We start from the raw sequence: 13,101 nt of genomic DNA, 5'->3' as shown, positions 1-13,101 counted from the left end.
TGAACAACACTCCAAAAATAGCAACATTGCAAAATTCCAAATGCATTGGTATTTTAGTTGGAGTGTATTTTTGCTCGCCCCTTAATTTTTAATTTTGGTGTAGCATTTACCTCCCTCATTGACGTTAGCGAAACTATTTGCGTCAAATATAATTGAATACTTGTTTGCTTATTCAAACTGAGGAAACTTTGGTTTCCTCGTTTCATAAAGAACGTCATGATCGATCGCGCGTGGAGTTGTTATTGGCTGTTGATAGATCCTCAAGAATCGAAGGCCAATATCAATCCACAAGCTCCATCCATGGAGTCAGGTCTGACATTCTCGGTTGTTTTCCTGGACTGTTCAACAGTTGCTATGGCATCCTAACAGATAATATTGCTGCGATAGAGGCGAGTTAGAGAAACACAGTGAGAATATGATAATATTGCAGCGGATGATGATAGTGCAGAACAAGACACAGAGAATCAATATAAACACGTCAAAAAACATAGCGTCACAGGCAGCCATTGATGATGATATACCAGAACTTCACTGCTGAAATATGTACCTACACAATACAAGACACAATGGCAGTCCAAAATAGAAGAACCAAAAAGACAGCAAACCTTGTTTCTTCAATTTTGCCATTTCTCTACAATCAATACCGTCTCAAGCTGAAATATGAAATCGATTGTGATCTTGTTAATACCAAAAGGGCAGAACATTACACAACAAGAAAATTCGAGTCGAACATGATTATCACCTCGGATTCTAGTTTGTTTCTCTCTTCTTTTACATTAAGCTTTGCAATTTTCTTCATATCCTCCCATCTCAAAAACCCACATGCCATACCTCCATTACTAACAAACGGAAGCTAACAGAACATTTGCAGCGAGAAACATCTCAATAGTCAATACCTTGCGTTTGGCAATATCTTTTGCAATGTCCCTAGCTCTCCATTCATCAGCTTCTCGGTCAGTTTCCTCGAACCTCTCACACAACTACGCATCACCATACCAAATCAAATGTAAGCAAAATAAATCAAAGGTAACAACTTTTGACATCCTAAATCGAAATTCGAACACACCGATCCACCTCTGCAATCATTTCCGCAATGCGCTTCCTCTTCGCTTTCCTCCATCGTTTATTCATCTTCGACTTGTGTATCTTATTCGTTAACCGCACTGCCGCACACTTCTCCCACGGGGCACATTTCATGCGTGATCATTCTAAACGGTTCAGCTCAACTCGCAGTTTCGCCGTCAAAGCATTCGCAGCTTCCACTGAGAACGACGCTTGAGACTCCACATTTACCCTCCTCTCTTTCAAAAACTCCGAAAACCCATCTATGGAAGCTTCACCGTTGTCATACCCTTTACCGTCTTTGATCAATTGCGGCATCTGTAGCTCTTTCTGCCTACGAAAATTCATTCAAATCGCAGTTCAAAAGTTAACGGAAGTTCCAGAAAGTTAGCGAATTGAAACTGGAATTTTCAATAGTTCGATTTCGTACATTGCTTTTGCGAGATTCAGAGTGTCATGCAAGTTCTTCAACTGATCACGGACGTTTGCGGTTTCCCAGAAGGAGCTCGACATTGGCGTGTTGGGCGGCACCACCGGAGCGCACGGAGGCCGGGGTGCCGCTGGTTGGTACGGGATTGGATTCATGGCTATCGAAATTGGCCGAGAAGGAAACCTCAGAGATTGAAATCAAGGGCCCATTACGAAACCCTGTAACTAACCGGGGGCGAAGGTTTTGCCAGTTCGCGCGGTGGAGCATAGATTTGATTTTCTAACCGAAGTCGCTTGTCATCAAATAATTAAATGGAGATGGTAAAAAGGCATGTCAGGATGGCCGAGTGGTCTAAGGCGCCAGACTCAAGTTCTGGTCTTCGAAAGAGGGCGTGGGTTCAAATCCCACTTCTGACATTTGTTTCCACTTTTTTTCTATTTTCCTAATGGGCGCCATAAATTGGGCCAACCTTTCTCAAGGGCGTCAACGCTTGCCAGGAAATTACAGCAATCTTGGTGTTGCCTTATTAAATGCTTAATGCTGTAGGGTTTGATTTGCCAATCTTCATCTCGGAACGCAACAGTTGACTTCAGACATTCCTAGGAAAGTACCAACTGCTCCGCAAGTTTTTGTATGCTGATTCATGCCTACCTCATTCCAACAAATAAAACTTCATGTCTAAAGTCCAACTCATGGTGCACTCGAAGATGGATTACACTTTACGATCCCCACAATATGATTCAAGTTCATGTCCAAAGTCCGACTTGTCCGACTTATGGTGCACTCGAAGATGGATTACACATTACGATCCCCACAAAATGACACGATTGGCGGAGGTAAGTTTTCTTCGTCCAATCTTTTCTGATCCCCTCTAAATGAAAAATCATTCACCTCTGCCTTCAGCGTGGTCCTTTGAATTTTATGAGTTATCCAATCAAAACGAACCCTAAATTCTTTGGCTACTGTACAAATGGATATTGGTTTCCATTGATCCATATCAAGCAGCCTGAAATAAACTTCGTTTCTTTTCAAAGAACATAAAAACAAGAAATTACTGCAATAAAAGCTTGCTGAACTGGTTTAAATCTCAAGATATTTACGAAATTCAACAAAAAAGAATCGACAAATCAATAGAAATAGATACTCTGTTATGGAGGTTTAGTTTAAACATAGAAAACATAAAAGATCAAATATCGGAAAAAGACTGCCAAAAATAATATCAAATGGCAATTGAAAACCTGCTGAAAAAGAATGATCTTCAGACCTAGATGCCCCAACTTACAAACGGAGAACCCTAATGCAGGGGCGGTATTTAGATGAGCCTCAACAAACATCAGCCATGGGTATTAACAGCTTCCCAGGCCAAGTTCTTTGGGACGGGAAGGGCCATGTCCCAAGCCTGCTGGGCAGCATTCCTTAGCATCCGAATGGTAGTCACATTGGCATCCAAGAAGGACAAACTCTTGTAAGGCAAATTGTGCTTCTTGCATAGTTCCTTCACTGTGGGAGAAATCTTCCTTAGCTGGGAACGGGGTAATCGGGGGAACAAATGATGCTCAAGTTGAAACTGCAGGCCACCATAGAACCAGTCCATCCAACTCGAGCACAAAATATCCACGGTACCAGCTGTCTGCTTCTCAAACCAATCGTTCCCAGTTGGTGGTCCAAGATAAGTATCTCCTGTGAAATGGTTCAAAGTGAACTGAATGTGCTGAAGTGCTGTCACTGCAAAGCTCGCCAACACGAACATAAACCTCTCCCTCCAATTAGGCAGGCACGAAACAAGGAGAGGAAACCAAGTCCAGAAAACAAGGATCCCCATTATGTTCAAAGCTCTATCTGGGATGCTTCTCTTCGAGAACAATAGCAAGAATGTCTGTATAAACAAGTTAACCCTTCCAACAATCATGATCGGATAATATGTAAAATGCTGGTGGCTGACTAAAAATCTAGCCACAGCATCAAATGTCAGCTCTCTTCCATAAAAGGTTGATGTTATTGAATGAAAGAATTTCGTGGACACAGCAAACACCGGCATGTGCTGAAGATCGGGATCATAGTCAAGGCTGTTGCAGGCAATGTGGTGGGCATTGTGAGTCCATTTCCACCAAGCAATGCTGATCCCAGTCAGGCAATTTCCGGCCAGAAATTGTGCGATTTTGTTGTACCCGCGGCTCGACATAACCTGGTAATGCCCAGAGTCATGCCCTATATAGGCACCCTCAACCCAGAGGATCCCCAACAAACAACCGCAACCAAAATGAACCAACACACTCTCAGACTTCAACACACCATACACAACAAGGTAAAGCATAACCAGAATACTAATCACAGAGTAAAGAGCCACATGCCCTTTGTTTTCGAACAAACCGAGCTGGTTAAACTCGGAAGCAAGCTTCCTGTAATCCTTGGAGACCTCCGAGATCTCGAAATCTTTCAGATGGTACCCAGTGAAGAACTTTCCCAGGTACTTCCATGCGGACGGAGGATGGTAGGCAATGAATGCATCAGTGACGTCCTGGCCGGACATATTGAAGAGAATGGCATCCCCACCCGGGTGATCTTTGGCCCAATCAGTGATATTGTAAACCTTGCCCTGGATAGAGATCCACAAATCCGAAGGCTTGTTGTGCAGCTTCAGCTGCTCGACAGTAATGTACTTCTTCTCACCCTCCATTGTTGTCCAATCCTAATGAATTCCGATCCAAAAACAATCAGACTTCCAAACAAAGGATCCGGGTATGGATCGGACAACACAAACGAATCAAACGCAGATAACCCTTTCGGATCTGGGTTCTGGGTTTTGATACAAACACAAAAGTAAAGCAAAATCCTGCAGTTTTAATCCAAAAAAAAAAAAAAACAGCAGAAATGCAGAGAAAAGAAGGAGAAAGATTGAAGCTTTCTTCCAGATTCAATAACAAACTAACAGTTACAGCAAATACTGCAAGTTATTAAGCAAAATGCAGAACAAAGTATACTTAATATAGACAAAAAAGGAGAAAGATTGAACCTTTCCTCAAGCGTTTAGTCAAAACACACGCTCTTCCCAGCAAAATACCTCCCCACTTTCCGAGCAATTAGATTAAAATGCTGAACGGGTACACACCCACTTTCCAAATTTTCTCCAACTGCCCCCAAAGTCTTCTGGGTTTCCAGAAGAAATTTCAAAACTGTCTCCAAGATATTTTTCGAGCCTTCTGCTGCTGCGTTTTACAGCGCTAGTGTGCTTGTGTGAGAGAGAATATACCCGAAGAGAGAGGGAAAAGGGATAGATAGAGACCCACTAATGGACAAAAGCCACAAAACAGGTTGAGTGAATAGGCACCCCTCGTCTCGTACACAACGCGCTGATGTATGTGGAAAGTTGTATTTTCACCACGGCCGGTATCGTTGACCTGTGGCGGTGAAAAAACGAGGGGGGGCAAGTTAAAGCGCGTTTTATACCGTCAGGGGTGCCGGCCGCTCGGTGGGTGAAGAGCTGTGTGTGTGTGTGTGTGTGTCTCCTAGGAGAGAATATGTTAAATTGGGCAATGGCAGATAATATAACACCTGGCAATGTTTCGCACCTCAGAATGATAATGTAAAAAATAACGGAGACGTCGTCTCCGGACCCCTTCCTTTTAGTTCATTAAATCAATAGATTCGTACCATTGAAATTTGATCAAACGACTATAAATAAAGGTTCACTTTAAAAGTTATAATAACTTCAACCACTTGATCAAATTTCAATAGCACGAATCCACTAATTTGATAAATTAAGAAAAAAGATCCGAAGATAATCCACTTCCAAACATAATCATAACGGATGGTTCAGTAATTATGAATAAATTTTAGACTCGTATTTTATATAGATGCCTGTGTGTGATTTTTAACGCTTGAAAATCGTTTAATAGTAATTCAAAGTAAACTGAAATATATCTATAAGTCCTTATGGTCTCTAAAAAGTAAACTATCTTGACAAGGTCACTAAAATACATTTTCCTTAAAAGAAAAGCAAAAGTGTAAATCATGAGTGCAAGAGTCCAATGGTGAAAAATGACATGGATGGATGTGGATGGAAGATGTGTTAGGTTTGGATCTGTTTAAATTTCCCAAAAATAAAACTCAGAGGCGAAGCTCCGTAAGGTTAAATAATAGCCGTACATTTTTCCTTTTTTTTTTTCTTTTTTTTTCGTCACACTTTTATTAAAGCTAAGCTTTGTAAGGTTACTTAACAGCCGCACATTTTTCTTTTTCTTTTTTTCGTCACACTTTTATTAAAAGCTAAGTAGACAGAAATAGTGAATAGGATTAAACAATAGTGTATAGTGGAGAAAAATGGTTTTATGGTTTTTGCGAATTGGCAAGGGACAATACAAAATATTTAGGTGAAGAGAGGAGGAAGGACAATACAAAATATTAGAGAAGTGGTATTAAAAATGCATTTCATGAGCATACAAATTTATGAAGGCGAGATTTGCAAATGACAAAGTACATATAAATTTTCTTCTTTTTCAATATGAGATTCATACTCTCAGAACATACATCCTCATATGTGGCTAACTTTGAAGTTAATATGTGGGACAACATATATAGGATAATGTGAAATATCTGTTGTCGCTGAGCTTCCCATAGGCTAACCTGTTATATCATGAAGAAAGTTAAGGTTTCATATTAATTTGAAACATATATTTCTGGACTACATTGATCAATTTTCAATTTCAAATATCGTCTTGATGGTGTGGATAAATTTCAAGAATCATTTGAGATTTAAAAAAAAAAAAAAAGAAAAAAAGACTTGTGGGATCTATTTGTATGCCACATTAGCACATAAAATATTATTTTACAAAATTATGACGGAATGAACACATTGATTTACAACACCTATTTTTAAAAATTACATTGATCAATTCTCAATTTCACGAATCATCTCGATGGTATTTGTTAATTTATAGGACTATTTGTGATAAAAAAAATTATATTTATATTTAAATTTATTATTATATTTTAATGTATGATAACAGCCTTAAGTTTTGTGGTGGTTAAGCGGGCGTTTATTATGCATGCAACCCTTTTGCGGGTCTCAAATGGAGGTAGCGGGACCATCGAATCCACTAGGGGGTTCAGCTCCACCGCTGCCCATCGAATCAGGGACACTGCCGCCTGCCAATGCGATCACCTTCTCTGAAGTTGGGCCGTCCCAAGTAGCCCCACCGGCCCCCTCTTTTTTGATTCCGCCAGAGGAAGTGTCCCAAGACACTCTTTGGAGCGCACTTGAGGATACGGCGCGGAGCCTAATGCAATCCCGCGTCTACCGGGCAACGGATCGCGCCTTGGAGACACTAGAGGTAGTCATATTTTTTAGGGTAAAATTTACTACTCTCAAGTTTCGTGGTTTTTAATATTTAGTACATGAAATTTGTTTTCGTCCCAGAGTCATACTAAATTGTTAATTTTGGGACAGTCTGTTATACATCTGTTAGTCTGGTTGTTAAGTCTTCTGTTAATTGATAATGTGCTGCTCATGTGAACAATAACTAGGCATCACGTGTCATTAAAGGATATACTTGGAAATTAAAAATTCAAAAAAAAAATTAAAAACTAAAATAATTAATTAAATAAATGAAAAAACAGAACCTCTTCAGTCTTCCCCAGGCTTCTTCCCCCGCCTCTAAATTCTTAACTGACTCTACGATGGAATCTGACTCCCAGATCTTCCAGAAACCCTAGCTTTCCTCTCAAGTTTCTCTCCAATTCCTCCAAGAACCACTTCTCTCTCTCCTCTCCACCTTTGCCTCCGTCTCTTTCGCTCATCTTCTTCTTCACTTCCGTGTCCGATCAAGCTCCTTCGTCGTTCACCGGCGAAGAACCAGAAGCTCCTCCTCATTCTTCCATTTCGGCAGTCTAGTGCCGGTTCGTGCCGCATTTCTGGTACGCTCAATTTTCTGGTGAGAGCAAGAGAGAGAAAAGCCCTAGGACCTGTGGTGATTGATCTGATTATGGATAATGGATTGAGGTTATGATGTACTAGATAAGTACCATGGACTATAGAGAAGGCGGCTCATTCGTCCATCTCTACATCACCGCGAGCCGGACCCGACTATGGCCACATCAGCGTCCCAAATCCGCTCCCCATTTTTCTGAAACCCCGCTCTCTCTCTCTCTCTCTCTCCTCCAAGCCCTCCCTCTATGCCTTCTCAATAACTCACGCCTCGCACAGCAGGGCTTCTCCGCGGCTGGTCGTGGTGAATTCTACTACGGAGAGGTTGGAGGATCTGGGTTGGAGAAAAGTCTGGGATTGGATTTTTTGGGGTTTGGGGTTCTGCCGACGCAGGAGATGTTGCAGCGGGAGGAAAGGAAGAGGTGATGGTACGGGGTTGGTGACGGGAGAAGGGGTGGCTCGGGTGGGCAAGGGGTGGAGGGGGTGGAGGGATGACGGGATGTCGGGTGGGGAAGACAGAGGGGATTCTGTTTTTTTTTTTTTTTTTTTTTTTTTTTAATACTTTTTTTTAATTATTATTATTTTGAATTTTTAATTTGAATCCCATAATGACACGTGACGTTAGTCATTGTTCATATATGCGCCACGTCATTCGTTAGTGGAAGACTTAACAGCCAGACTAATGAATGTATGAGATTGTCCCAAAATTAACACTTTAAATATGACTCTAGAATGAAAAAAACTCTATATACTAAATATTGAAAATCACGAAACTTAAGGGTAGTAAACTAAAATTTATCCTATTTTTTTATGCAAATAATTGGTAAAGAAGAAAGAAAATATTCGAAGCCTCGATTTTGGCTGATCTGGCCCTTTGTCCTTGGATACAATCATACCTAGGTGAGTGCTCGTCGGATCCTTTTTATGAGGATTTTAAGAATTTTTTAATTACAACTGTTTATTGTATATTGTGTGATTAAAAATTTTTATAAATTTTTATATTTAAAATTAAATATAAATGATATCTAATAAAAACTAATCATACGATAAACAGATATAATAGAAAGATCTTCAGAATCCTCACGAAGAAAATTCCGCAGGTCTCCTCACTTCAATCATGCAATCACATGACGACCTTAGCTGTGCTGTGGTTTGTGGGCCAACACCATCCAACAGCAAATCAAAAACTGAGTGCTCATTAGTGGAACGCATCAATATGTATAATTAACCAATTACTTTATTAATTTAAAAATATTATAATTATAAAAGTATAACAGGACAACAACGCGTGCCCAATGTCTAATTATGTGATTAACTTCGTTTAGGCTTTGTTTTAAAATCTTTATAATTTACTAATTGGCATCTATTAGAAACTGATCATTTTGGCCATACAGAGAAGAAGAAAAAGAAGAATTTACATGAAACATGTTCATTAATGTACATTATTTTGATCCAATTATGTATTATTATGTGTAAATCTTTTTCCATGTGACAAGGTATTTATTAACGCTAAAATATGATGAGGTCATCATAGAACCAGTACAATCAATTCTAGCGAGTGTTAGCGTGTTAGGATATCAAAACAATAGGTTCAAAGTGGTTAACTCGAAAGAAATAAGCTACATCCACTGAGAATGTATGTTATATATTTGTTAGGTTTACAAAAAATTTCAAGAATAGTTTCTCATGTGAGGATGTAAAGGTAAAGAGTCACACATCAGTTAAATGAGAAATCTTGCAAGGATTTATAAGAGGTAGAGCTATTCTACATATTACCAATTAGTTTTAAAGAAAACTAATGAAAATAACTTCAAAATTTTGAATTTTAACAAAAAATCATCTAAATAACTTTATTTAATGATAAAAATAAGAAGAAGAAAAGAAAAAAAAAAAACCCCTAGCTAATGGCACGGGCAAGACTGAAAGCTTTTTCTGGAAGCCATATTTCCAGTAGCTACCCGTGAATATGCACCACTTCTGCTGGACTCCTGCTATTCAAGCCACATACGACTGGAGGAATGAAATAGAAATGTTGCCGAGATCAGCTGCATATTTTCTTAATCGGGTAAGATCACGCTCTGTGTTCCTTGTCCTTTATTTTAGAAAAAAAAAACTAAAGAAAACTAATAAAAATGACTGGAAAACTTTGAGATTTAATGAAAATGACAAAATAAGGGAAAAAGTAAATAGTATCCGATTGATTTTTAGTGTAAAAATATAATTTTTCATTAAAATGAACAGCATCGAAATTTTTTTATTAAAATTTCCAAAAAACTAATCCACTAAGAATGTATGAACATGTTACTCAATTCAAACATTTAATTGATGTGAAGGCTGTTGAGACCTCAAGGACAGAGTATGAGCCCACATACATGGACATCTTGTATGTCAAGGGAATCACCTCATCCAACAGCCTTCCGAGCATAGAATTTTCAATTCCCCCATCAGCTGGAAAGAGCAATCTGGACCCTCCTTATCAGCATATGACCTTTCCGTGCACGCCAACTTGTATTAAATTTTAGAAATAGTATCCGTGTTCAATTTCAGAATTAGTGTAGTACTTGTGTTCAATTTTCAGAAATAGTTCATAACTTGTGTTTAGTTTCAGAAATAATGCAGTATTTGTGTTTAGTTTCAGAAATAATTAGTGTTCAGTTTTCAGAAACAATATTTGATTTCAGAAATAGTGTAATACTATTCAGTTTTAAAAATAGTATAATATCGTTTAGTTTTAGAAATAGTGTGTCTTTTTTATTACTTTTTTCTATTTTATTTTTTATTATATTAAACTTTTGTCCTTTTTATTAAAATTTAAGTCATTTTCATTAAAAATTTAAGCTATTTTCATTAAATAAAGTTATATGATGGTTTTTAGTTAAAATAAATTTAACTCAAACCTTTTTCTTTAAGTAATTCTTTAAAAAATAATTTCGAATTCCTTACCAGACAAGTTTTTTAGTCATGTAAAAGATTGTTGGGTAAAGTACAAAAAATTACCTCAACTATTGGTGTCACGACACTTTTATACCTCATCTTTTAAAATTGACAATATCATACCTCATCTTTAGAATTTGGTCCAATGTTATACCTTCCATTACTTGGTTATTTACCTTTCAGTTAAATACTGACATGACTTGATTAGGATCCCACTTTCTATTAAAAAATTAATAAATATTATTAAAAACTAAAAAAAATCATTTAATAATTTTTAAATATTAAAATAAAAAAGAAATTAAAATAAAAATAAAAATAAAACCTTCTGTTCATACCTCCCCCCCCCAGCCCATCTTCATCATCTTCTCCCTTCCTGCAACCCAAAAAAAAAAGAAGAGGAAGAAAAAAAAACCCGAATCTACAATCCAGAAGAAGAAGAAGAAGGAGGATGAAGGAGGATGAAGAATAAAAAAATAAAAAAATAAAAAAAAAAACAACCCAAATCTGCAAAAGAAGGAGGAGGTAAAAAAAAAAAAACCCATATCCCATTAAGGTAGAATCGGGAAACTTTCATGACCTCCTTCTTCTTCTTCTTCTTCCTCCTCTTCCTCCTCCTTCTTCCTCTTCCTTCTTCTTCCTTTTCTTCTTCTTCGCGCGCAGGGGGTTACTGAGGGGTTTTTATTTTTATTTTTTTTAACTTTTCTTTTAATATTTAAAAAATATTAAATAATTTATTTGTTAGTTTTTAATAATTTTTTAATAGAAAGTGGGCTTCAAATCAAGCCACGTTAGTATTTAACTGAAAAATAAACGGCCAAATAACGGAAGGCATAACATTGGACCAAATTCTAAAAATGAGGTATGACATTATCAATTTTAAAAGATGAGATATGAAAATGTGGTGACATAATTTTTTGTACTTTACCCAAAATAAACGAGTCTTAAGAAATTCAACGGTTCTAATTATAAATGTTATAGAGTAAAAATAAAAGGTTAATAGTAAGGTGTCGGTTACGTGCAGTCCTCTGCTGGAAATACAAGTATTATCCTTTGTATGTGGCTCCAAAATTGTAGATAGAGAAAAAGCCCAAACATGAAATGACCCTATACATGACAGGTAGCCATCTTCTTGCCATGTGCTTTGAGCTCCATGTGCAATACTTGGACTAATTGACTATAAAATTTCGGAAACTGAAACCCCTATAAGTAAAAGAGAGAGACGGCATATGAGGAAAAAGTTAGCCATGTATTTTTATGTACTGGTTTTAGCAACAGATATCTTATTTTTAATTTGGGGGTGCAATAATTTATTGGCTTTGAAGTTTTTTTTTTTTTTTTTTTTTTGTGATGCTTGAAAATTTGTTTTCATTTTTATTATTAAGGAGCTTATGACCATATTTACTGATAATTAATTAAATATTAAAAAAATTATATAGATCTTATCAATTAAATAAAATAAATATATGAGCTAACTCGGCTCAACACAACACTATACAAACACATTTCCTGCATAATTATGCAACTCTAAAGTGTATTTGCCAAAACAAAACCGGGATCTCTACTAAGAGAGTTCTACATGCTCTTCAACACTGGAATCCTAAACCCTAAACCCAAAATCTCAATAATTAACTCTTGGTCTTCCGGTCGAAAAACAACGTCGATGAAGGTGTGTAGGTGCACTAAGCAACCTAATTTGGGTTGTTATTTTCTTGTTTGCTATCATCATTAATGTACGTTGATGTACCTGGTCACAATGATTTTATCATTCATTTATATAAGTAGAAAATGATAAACAATTTCAACATATACGTGTATGCATTTTGCTTGTTCGTTTATTATTTAATTCCATCTTCCAACTTAAGATGTTCAGTTTCATTGTTTCAACACAAAATCTCCATTCTTTCCGCACATTTGTGTCATATACTTGTAAGAAAGAATAATTGGAGTCCTTTTTCAAGCCTCACCTCCCTCCATCGCTAGAATTCAAACCTTGCTTATATACACAGCTTACTAATCTCTACTTCTACGCCAATTCTTCGACGGCCGGGCTGGTCCCTCGTTTAGCTCCAGTGTGCAACAACAAATGTTCTCCTCAAACCAACCACTGCAAGTACGATATGGTATATGAAGAAGGAGATCATTCAGTTGGTTATTCTGTATCAGATGAGCAACATTTGGATATGATTCTGATGCAGTTTCACACCAAACTCCGGTCTTTAGCTTTGGTTAAATTTGGATGAGCTTTAATATGCAAGTCTCTATCTTGTTTTCTATTCAATATAATTTTTATATACATATATACTTGCTATTTCAATTTTGTTTCTCTCTGTTGATTCTTCTCCAACATTGAAAATAGGTGCAGTACTTATGTCTTTGAGGTTTGGGTCTCGGGTTTTGGTCGAGACCCAAACCTCACTTAATGGGATACTTGGGTTTGGCCAAGGTGCAATGTCCGTCATATCCCAGTTGTCCCCCATTTATTGAAAACAAAATGACCATTTACCTATTTTACCAATAGCAAAATGGATATTTATGTATTGGTTCTAGCGACTGATATTTTTTTTATAAAAATATGTGGCCTACAATAATTTATTGACTTTTAATGTTTTGTTTATTTATTTTTAGTTTGGACTTTTTGACGCTTGAAAATTCGTCTTCATTCTTCATTATTAAGGAGTTTACGGCCATCTTTACTTACAGTTAATTAAATGTTAAAATCATACGTATCTTCTTAATTAAATAAATAGATATT

At 37.1% G+C, this 13,101-nt stretch overlaps 1 protein-coding gene and 1 non-coding gene across 2 annotated transcripts; one reads left to right on the top strand and one right to left on the bottom strand.

Annotated features, from left to right (window-relative positions):
• Positions 1 to 1,824: 1,824 nt before the first annotated feature.
• On the top strand, positions 1,825 to 1,908 carry TRNAL-CAA. Its single transcript has one exon. It is a non-coding gene; the product is annotated as a tRNA-Leu (tRNA).
• Positions 1,909 to 2,619: 711 nt separating this feature from the next.
• On the bottom strand, positions 2,620 to 4,743 carry LOC103931101 (delta(8)-fatty-acid desaturase 1-like). Its single transcript, XM_048566053.1, has 2 exons — positions 4,506 to 4,743; positions 2,620 to 4,181 (listed from the first exon to the last, which is right to left on the bottom strand). The coding sequence occupies exon 2, from the start codon at positions 4,167 to 4,169 to the stop codon at positions 2,826 to 2,828; it is 1,344 nt and encodes a 447-aa protein (XP_048422010.1). The 5' UTR covers positions 4,170 to 4,181; positions 4,506 to 4,743; the 3' UTR covers positions 2,620 to 2,825.
• Positions 4,744 to 13,101: the final 8,358 nt, after the last annotated feature.

This window comes from the organism of the source record quoted next, unplaced genomic scaffold, assembly GCF_019419815.1.
Source record: "Pyrus x bretschneideri cultivar Hongxiangsu unplaced genomic scaffold, Pyrus_bretschneideri_v1 Contig40, whole genome shotgun sequence".
Taxonomy (NCBI): Eukaryota; Viridiplantae; Streptophyta; class Magnoliopsida; order Rosales; family Rosaceae; genus Pyrus; species Pyrus x bretschneideri.
The sequence above is the reverse complement of the archived record's forward strand: the minus strand, read 5'-3'. Positions and strand labels throughout refer to the sequence as shown.